Source organism: Cyprinodon variegatus, unplaced genomic scaffold (assembly GCF_000732505.1).
Source record: "Cyprinodon variegatus isolate N-32 unplaced genomic scaffold, C_variegatus-1.0 Scaffold491, whole genome shotgun sequence".
NCBI lineage: Eukaryota > Metazoa > Chordata > Actinopteri > Cyprinodontiformes > Cyprinodontidae > Cyprinodon > Cyprinodon variegatus.
The window spans coordinates 34,273-43,780 of record NW_015150944.1 but is presented as its reverse complement, the minus strand read 5'-3'; the positions used below and the strand labels follow the sequence as shown (position 1 = coordinate 43,780).

General features: G+C 37.4%; 1 protein-coding gene across 1 annotated transcript in view; it reads right to left on the bottom strand.

The window, feature by feature from the left end:
- The window catches only part of trpc1 (transient receptor potential cation channel, subfamily C, member 1), a 19,781-nt gene that overhangs the window by 5,071 nt on the left and 5,202 nt on the right, over positions 1-9,508 (bottom strand). The window contains exons 6-10 of the mRNA XM_015390271.1: positions 9,161-9,356; positions 7,885-8,221; positions 5,919-6,058; positions 5,495-5,641; positions 656-849 (exon numbers count right to left, since the gene is read on the bottom strand). Of these exons, the coding sequence (XP_015245757.1) occupies positions 656-849; positions 5,495-5,641; positions 5,919-6,058; positions 7,885-8,221; positions 9,161-9,356 (1,014 nt within the window). The remainder of the gene's footprint in view (positions 1-655; positions 850-5,494; positions 5,642-5,918; positions 6,059-7,884; positions 8,222-9,160; positions 9,357-9,508) is intronic.

The following is a 9,508-nucleotide window of genomic DNA, read 5'->3' as shown; positions in this document are numbered from 1 at the left end:
TCTCCAGTACAGAAGATACTTCTATCATCAGCAAATAGAATGTACTCTATAAGGTTTGATATTTTAACTATGTCGTTTATATACAGATTGAACAGTTTGGGTCCCAAAACTGATCCCTGCGGAACTCCACAAGTTATTTTTAGTAGATCTGATTTCTGACCATCTATTTCTACAAATTGTTTCCTTTCTCCAATGTAGCTCCTAAGCCAGTTTAATGCCACCCCTCTAATTCCAAACCTTTCCAGTTTTTTTAAACATGTCATGATTGATGGTATCAAAAGCTTTTTTGAGATCCAGAAATACACCAATTGCAAATTTCTTTTTATCCATATTGTCTGTAATTTCTTCTGTTAATGCCATCAGTGCCATTGAAGTGGATCGGTTTTCTCTGAAACCATATTGGCAATCTGTCAAAATGTTTTGTTTTTCAATGAAATTATCTAACCTTTTACTAAACACTTTTTCTAGTATTTTTGAAAATTGACACAGAAGGGACACAGGTCTATAATTACTAATAGTATGCTTATCTCCAGATTTAAATATAGGAATAACCTTTTCTATTTTCATTGCATTTGGAAATATTCCAGTTATTCATGTAAATTTAGTTGTAAGTCTAAAACTTATGAATTTGAACTATCTGAATAGTTCTACATACGTGTGAAATGCATCGTTGCTCTGCTGCTGGCAGAAGATGCCCTCGCAGTCCTTGCTTGGTTTAATCTGGTCCTTGCTGTCTTTAACGTAGTCTTTTCCATACAGCTGGGTGAGCCCAATGGTGAAGGAGAATAATACAAGCAGGAAGAGGCCCAGAAACTTTCCAAACTCTTGTAGCATCTGACCCATGGAGATCTGTAGAAAATTGACACGTGTCGTTTATTTTCAGGTCTGGGAACACAGCTTACTCAAAGAATATGACTTAATAGTATAATTGAAAGCTTTCAGTGTTTGTCATTATTACATTACATAGAAATATATCTGTAAACAGAAAACACACATGTAAAAGAACATATTAATAATGGTAAGGTCAATACATTTACATTATGCAGCAGAGATCCACCTATTTTTTTCAGGTAGATACAGATTTTTTTTTTAATTAAGTCTGATGTGCCATTTAGGATTTTTTAATGACACATAACACTTTAGGTAACAACAGGGAAATAAAATTTGAATGTAGTTTTTTTAACTGAGGTGGTGGTTTTAACCATAACAAAAGGGGGAGTGGCCGCCTAGAGGGTAGGGTATAGGGCTTGGAATCCTGAGGTTGTGAGTTTGAAACCCACTCCCACAGACTGCAACTCTGGCTCTCTGAGAAAGACCCTTAACCACAGATTGCTCCCCAGGCATTCAACAGTGGCAGCTCACTATTGGAATGGATCAATCAAGTTCAATTTATATTTTTATTTGATATTTTAGAAGATCAAAGAATTACAAGTCTGCCCCCATCTAGATACCTTAAACATACCTTATCCAACAGCTGGGAAGCTCGGAGTCCTCTGTACCCAAGGGAAGACAAAGAGGGCAGAAAAAAAAAACTCCTGCAAGATTACTGGAAGCCTGCTATTTTTAAACCTTAGTGGCCCTATCTGTTAAAAAGGATGCTCAAACAAGTTCGTCACAGTAACTAAATCACAACCAAACAGTGTTTCCAGACTGACCGCTCTGTCTCCACCTCCGGGTGAATGATGGCCAAGGTGTTGGTGCTGAAATGAAACCCAGTCCCCTCGAGCAGAAGGGTTGGTCTGTTAGGGTGATTTATTCTCTTGTCATTTATAAATTCCCCAACCACTATGTACACGGGTGATTTAGGATCTGAGCTGAGGTTGTACCCTTCCTTGGCAAACCTGACATAAAGCCCAGCTTAGTAACTATACAAACAGAGCCAGGATGTAATTGCTCCTAATATTGACTGAAAAGGATTTAGTGTTTAAGTCAAACACTGGCAGATATAATTGTTGACCAAATATCCCAGTAATGCAAACCAATACCCAGTTCCATGACAATCCTGGTAGAAAATTTCTATACAAACAAAAAAATACAAATAAACCCATAATAATTTTTTTTTGCTTTGTAGCAATATAAATTAACAATATTAAGTCTATTTAAAAAGGAAAATTTGAATACACATACAAGGAGATAAATACACTATATGGATTTTATGTTAATTTACTTTTATATATAAAACAAAAAATATCTATTTTTTAAAGTTTTGTGAGCCAAGACAAAATGTATGGAATCCAAGCATAAGTCTACAAAAAGGTGTAGAGTCTGCAGAACTATACTGGGACTTCAACCAGAATGCTGGGCTTTGGTTGATCTATTTTCAGTTGCAGTAAACATTCCAGGTGGGCCTGGAGTAAAAAGAGAAGTAAATATGTAAAGAAACGCATGTCCAATTTTATGAAAACACACACGATCTGAGATGCTGTGGGTCTGTTTGTCTTTTGAAGTCCCATCAGGCATCTGTTCAGCTCTGTCCAGGTATCAGATTGGATCAGAAACACCTGAATTGGTGCATCTCCAACAGGGACATTAATAATCTGTGTGACATGATGCACTGTTTAAAATCCTGTACTTTGATTTCTAAAAACATTTTCCGTCTAAAATGAAACATTTATTTAATTCAAAGCTTTTTATGGTTCTTGCGAGTCTAGAGGACTATTCTACACAAGAGATACATTAGAAAACAGTATTTCTCTGTAACAGTATTGTAATTACTCAGAAACCTATACAAATATGATAGATTGCATAACTTGAGGACAGCTTGTGCTTGTACTCTCAAGAGCATTCCTGTGTGGAGTTAACCATCAGGTGTGATGGATCAAGTCTGTCAGGGAGGTAAAGACCGGTGAGTGAGCAAGCAAATATTCACACATCCAGTCGCTGTTGCTGAGCTCAGCAGGGGGGAAAATTATGCCAATAGTACATGACTGATGCTCTCCAGGAAAGTCCAATTCAGAGGAACCGTCCTGTCAGCAACCCCCATAGTCTTGAGTCACTGTCTGGGTGCTTGAACATTGGATGGAGGGAATTTCTGGGTGCGGCTGGATGGACGAGTGGGTTTGGCCAGATATCACAAGAGTGCTGAAATGTGTGGGTGCGTGCACATTGGCTGGGAGAGGTGTGTCTCACATGTGAGTGCAGCTGTTTCCAGAGCTAATCATTTTTCCATCCTTGCAAGTCACGGGTTGATATCACAGCATGAGGGAGGCAGGGAGACAGGAGAGAGGGGAAGCAAAAAGGCAAAAGGAGACTGAAGCTGGAATGACGTGTTTACGATCTGCAATGTAGAATTAGTGTTTTATAAGCCTACCACAAACTGTGCCCAGACTTAATGACAGGAAGGCATCCCTGGAAATATACGGCTGCATACCTGAGGACTGTGTTACGTAATACAGATCACGCATGCTGGAGAGGAAAGGAAAGGAAATTCTAGACAGAAGGCTAGAGAAGTTGGACATCTGCTGTTTTTATCAATATTTCTTGTAGACACAATTGATTTAAGAACAAGGAACACTTTTGACCCAGAAAAAACCCCAGAAGAGAATGAATGGTAAATGTAAAATGCAGATTTCAGATTTTTAACAGGTGAAGAGAAGAAATGTAGGATTATGATTTCATTCTTGTGAAATAATCTTAACTTAATTCAATGCAACTATTAGAAAAGAGCGAGTCAATAATTAGTGAAGTGATTTCCATAAAAAAACTAGCCAAACTAGACAAAGTATTTCACATGTTTTGGTCATGTTGGATGCTTTTTGGTTGACAGCACTTTACAATGCCATGCAAAAGTATTTACACCTCTTGGCTTTTACACTCTTTGCTACATATTAATCTCATTACCCACGTGTTTTATTAGAATTTTAAGAGAAACATCAACTCAAATGAGGAACTTTCTTTAGCCCGATACCCCTTAATAAAATCTTATGACTAAGTAAGCAAAGTCCATCTGTTTAATTTATTCATCGCATAAATCCAGAATCCAGCTGTACTATGTGCTAGCTCCTTCCAGCATGTTAGGGTTTCTGTTTGTGGGGGAATGTTTTTGTGCTCCTTTTTTGTCTCTATCCATCCACTAGATGGTGCCCTTTCCCCTGTTGGCCTGCAGGTCCTCTTCCGGTTTTCCACCCACACCTGCGGCTCTTTGGGTCATCACCAGAGGAGTATATGAGCAGCAGACTGTCACCACCTCTTCACCAGAGTGTTTTCCAGTTTTGGGTAATCTAGCCTCTCAGAGCTTAGCAGTGTCTGATTTTGAGTTTTCGTCTCTCTTAGTCTTCAGATCTAACCCTTTGTCTCCTTTGTGGTCTTCGGCAGGATTAATTCCTGATCTTCTGGATAAGCCTGGTCATTCAAGCCTTGGAAGGAATCATTCGTGTCTCTTGTTTTGTCCCTCTGAGTTGCTCTGTTAGTCTATCTGAGTTCCATACCTCTCAATAAACTCTTTAACTTTTACCCAGCCTCTGAGTTGTTACTGCATGTGGACAAACTTTGAAACCCATCATGACACAGCAGCTAATTAACTCTAAACAGAACTAAGCCAAGACTATAATGGAATGGTCAAATGAAAGCATATTTACTTGAATAATTTAATAGAACTTTAGACTTATCCTCAATTGATGAACTCAAGCAATCATTTGAGCTTTTAGGTGTACAAAGCTTTAATTCCCATAAAATTATTTCCTAGTATTGACCAAAGGGACATGCCCTGCTTTATTTCATAAGCATATTTGTAAAATATATATATGAATAAAAACATGTGGCATTTCCTTCCAACTTAGAGATTTGTGCTTGCTAGTGTTGATCTGTATCATGAAATTCCCCATCAGTTTGTTCTCTGAATATGAATACTTTTGCACTGCCTTGGATCTGTAGTGAGCATGCTGTGATTGCATTGGATGTGTTTGTGACTGAAAAGGCTTCAGATAAGTTTAACTTAAAAAAAAAGAATAAGAGGGAGTTACTGACCATATTAACAAACATCTTCTCTATAACATGTTTACGATTTGCACACATCCTGGCTGTCAAGATGGCACAAGGTTTGGATTATTTGCTTGATTTTTGACAGTAATCAATCTTAAAGCTTTTTAAAAAGTATCCCAAAGCCTCAGAAACTTCCCAACCTGCTTCAAAACCACCAAAATACAAAAAACATATCTAAAACATTTCAGAGTACAAAAGCAGGTTTTTTTAAAAAGTAGTAGGAGCAGAATAGGAAATGCAGATGACAAAAATATGTGAAGGTTTGGTGTACTTTGATTACTTTATTATCTGCACACAAAAAATGTATCCCTGTAAGATAACAAAAGAAACAGTGCTTGTATTTAATGCCAATGAGGGCGTTATCAGATAGAAAGCGCAGCTGGTGTGGCGTTAAGCGCAGGCTTGCCCTTGAGGAAGAGAGTGGGTGGTGTGATCGTCTGTCTGTGCCAGTGTGACAAAAATATCATTGAAAACACAAAGTACATAATCCTTATATATGTAAGTGCATACTAACCTGCAGAGGCCCCAGAATGGAGCTGGTGGTGTACATGAAAAAGAGTCGGAGGTAACTCAGAACGTTGGCGAAGGCAAAGAGGCCCTCAGCCACCAGGATGGGATGGAAGGCGTCCCAGTTCTTCCTCTCTGTCTGTGTCTCTTTGAACTGCAGATAAAAAAAAAGAAAATCTTAAAGAGAACAACTTATTTCTAGAACATCGGCTGTGCTTTGATATCTAAACACACAGATAGTTTTTAGCTAAAATAATAAAACTTTCTGAGGGACACACTGATTTTATCTCACACCTATTTTGACATCCCTTGTAAGAAGTGTTAAATGGAGATTTTCTTTAACAAAAATAAAATCTGTGCTTAAATTTTGATATTCAATAACTATCTTTTCAATATGTATGATTTTTTTTACACATGTAATGTTGTTTTACCTTGCTATGAGCGACTATCTTAAGCGTGAAGGTTGCCAGATAAAGAGAATTCATGACAAAACTCAGCTGGTTCCTGGACTCCTGCAGAAAGTCTTCCAGCCCCTCGTACCACAGGCGCTTCACGTCCGACCACACCATTCCTACAAGGGTGCAAAATTGAACACGTTGATTCTTAAAGACATGGATTTTTTTTTTCTGATAAAACACATAAATCATTTCTCTGATGGAGCCGCAAGGGAAAAAAACGACGCTGTGAAAATACATTTAAGAAAGCATGAATAATTTCTTAAAAAGGGGCAGTATTATTTTTTTTATTTTTATGAAAAACAGCAAAACACATTTGCAAAAATAAAGTCAACTGCACCATTAATTCTGTGGGTACAGAGGTTATAAAAATATCCAATGTGATAACTCTGTCAGGAGTTTTAAAAGGAAGTCAGGAAAAAAGCGACAGCCTTATAAAAGCCCTAATAGCTGTTTCTACCCACACTCATTGTGTTTGAGAAATGAGACGATCAAACACAACATGAGAGAGACGCATCCGTGCAGCCGAGAGCAAACATACTCAGTCTGACAGCATCTGATTTATCCATTAATGATAGGCAACTGGCTCAAGGGAGCAAGAGAAAGATGAGAAGAAGGGTGCAGCAGAAGAGCAAGAGTGAACAACAAGAGAAAAATGCTGGCTAATGTGTGATCACAGAGTGTGAACATCCTACTCAAACAAGAGCTTTAATAGCTGCTTGCATCCTGATAGCAAAATATGTTAATGAAGGTTAATCCTGACAGCCTCTAATCCTCTTCTTTTGGCTCCTAGAGGATGATGTGTTGATGCAAAAGGACCCCTGCTGTTTAGATCACATCTTCATCATCTTTGATAAATTATTGACAAATCCTCTGATGTTCATTCAAAATAGTTAATACAAATATAATATTATAATGTTTATCTTTATTCAAGACTTACAAAACCCAGTTTGTTTTTATTCTTTTTTAAATCACAACTGACATTTAATTGGAAACTATTCTACATGCGTTTCTGTAACATTTAATAAACCAATAGAATCACTATGCAGGATTTTGTTACCTGTCAGAAACTGCTAATGGGAAGCTTTATCAACCAAGGGGTATAAAGAAGGAGACCTTCAGCATGTGGAAGCAAGGAAAAACAGCAAGATTTTACTGCCACTTAGATATATCCCGACCAAGAAACCAGAGCCATTAATGAGACCCAAATGGCGTGATGATAATGGCTTCTCAGCAGATGAGGAAGGTAGGGAGAGAGGCTGCTCTCTCTTCATAAACTGGACTTTTTTTTTTTTTGCTGCGTCCTATAAGCAAGGTCTGGCATTTATTTAATGTAATTTACAGAAATATTAACACCCCTTGAAATTTGTCACCGTTCTAAAAAATAAAACCGAAACCTATATTATGTATTATATTTGGATTTAATTTAAGAGACCAACAAACGTAATGCATAATAGTTTAGTGGAAGGAAAACATACATTGTTTTCCTAAGAAATCCTTTTCACGGAGAGTGTCTCTGTTAGCTTTGCAAATCCTAAGAAGTAGTATTTTTGTCCTTTTTCCTTTCTTAATAGTGCACTCATGCACTATTCATCATATACGCTTTCATAGACATCAGTTTTATAAATTAGACTTGTGTTTGGACTTTTACTAGACCCTTTAAACCCATGAATCGTAAAAAAATATATTTTTGTTTCCCCTGCTAGAAAGTGAACATCTCTCTTCATCTAAAATCTTTTGCAGCCTCTAATAGATCTTATATGACTGAATGTATCTTCATCCTGCTTGTTCCAGCCTACCTGTTTGCTGCTTTGGCACAGACACTTTTCACCATTGAAGACGTTACATTCAGGGTAATTTTTCCCTCCACAAATCTTAAGTCCTGTTTTGGACTAAATATTTCGACCACACCAGGGTAATCAATTACAGGATAAACGCTTACCTATGATCCAGAGGATCAGCAGGTAATCGATCATCTCCAGCGGAGGGCCCATTAGGTTCTTTTTGTCTCCATTGTAGATCATAGAGTAAAGGTTGAGCAGCAGCAGGAAGGAGAAGTAGGAGGCACTGTGGATGATGAACTTTACGAACGGCGTGTGAATTATCTGACCAACTCGAGAGCGGGGTACCAGCAGGTAGCAGACAGAGAGGAGCGGCCAGAGCAACGCCACACTCAGCACCGTGCCCATCTTAAGGCAGGTGTGTTTGCGTCTGTAACTGGCCATCTCGCCAAACCAGACAGTGTTGAGAAACTGCTGACAGTTGGACTGAGCCACAAACTGTAAAAATGGACGACAGAAATAGAAAAAGAGGAAAAAAACATTTTGATTATTTACAATTACGTACCACTTTTTGTTAGTCTAAGATATAAAAACCCAATAAAATTCAGGCGTATTCAATCAGTTAGAATATTTGTCCTAATGAGGTTAATTTATAAGATTAAAAATACCTTTGAAAGTTACAACCATTTTTCTTAAGCCCAAATTTCTATATTGAAATTGGGAGTTTTTTAAATTGGTGTGAATCCATAGTCTAATCCTAAATGTAATGTTTTAATTGGCTTTAATTGGAAAAATCATTATGAATAGTTAAAATGAAGGCTTGAAAACATCAATCTGTGTCCAATAGATCCATATTATGGTTTTACCTAATTAAAGGAGTTACTAACATGAATGAGTATTTCAATCATATTTAAGTTTATTATAATACAATAATTACAATATTAATCTTTTTCGTTGTAAGGTGCAAAAAAAGTGTCAGATGTTTAAGTACTTTGCAAGGTACAGCAGCTTCTGCATTTTTTATTGTGAGGTAATATGAAGAATGAATAAGATAAATCTTTGTTTAATTTTTTTACCATGATTCCTGCATAAATACGTTTCTGATCTGCAGCCTTTCAAGTAGCTTTAATAATGTTTTGGGGTTTTATTCAAGCAGGGAGGACTGTGCTGCTAGCTGTACAATGATAGATGAGTCACATTTTTCATATGAAGCCTTATAGGCTATAAATCAGTCAGCAGCTTTAAACTTAGAGCTTTAGTTTATCCATTACTTCTGCTGCCTGGAGGAAGCACTTTGAGTTGCCAAACTTTTGTCCCCCAAAGACATAATGTGCTGCTGTGGCAGAAAAAATATGACAGCTAATGTAATGAATTGGAGATAACTTATAGCAGAAATGAAATCTGAAAGCCTTTATTGAAATACTTTCTACAACCTACCTCTTTTTGGTTGTACTTGATGGCCAGTTTAAGCCGGCTAAGGTTCATGCGCTCCTCCAAAAGGCCCCTCTTGTCAATTTGATCCTCGCTGGAAGTGTGATTAAGAATCACTTCGAGCTCTCTAGAGTTTCGAGCCTGGGCCAGAAGATCCTTGGCAAACATCTTGCACTGCTTTGCTAGTTCCTCATAGTCATTCCTACAGTAGAGAAACAAGATTATGGAAAACATATATATTCAACAATATTCTTTTTTGTGCTCTATGCATGCACCTGCACATGCTGTACTTAAAAATTGTGTTATTTTCCAGACTAAAATCTATAAGGTTTACAATGTTATTGTAAAAATCCC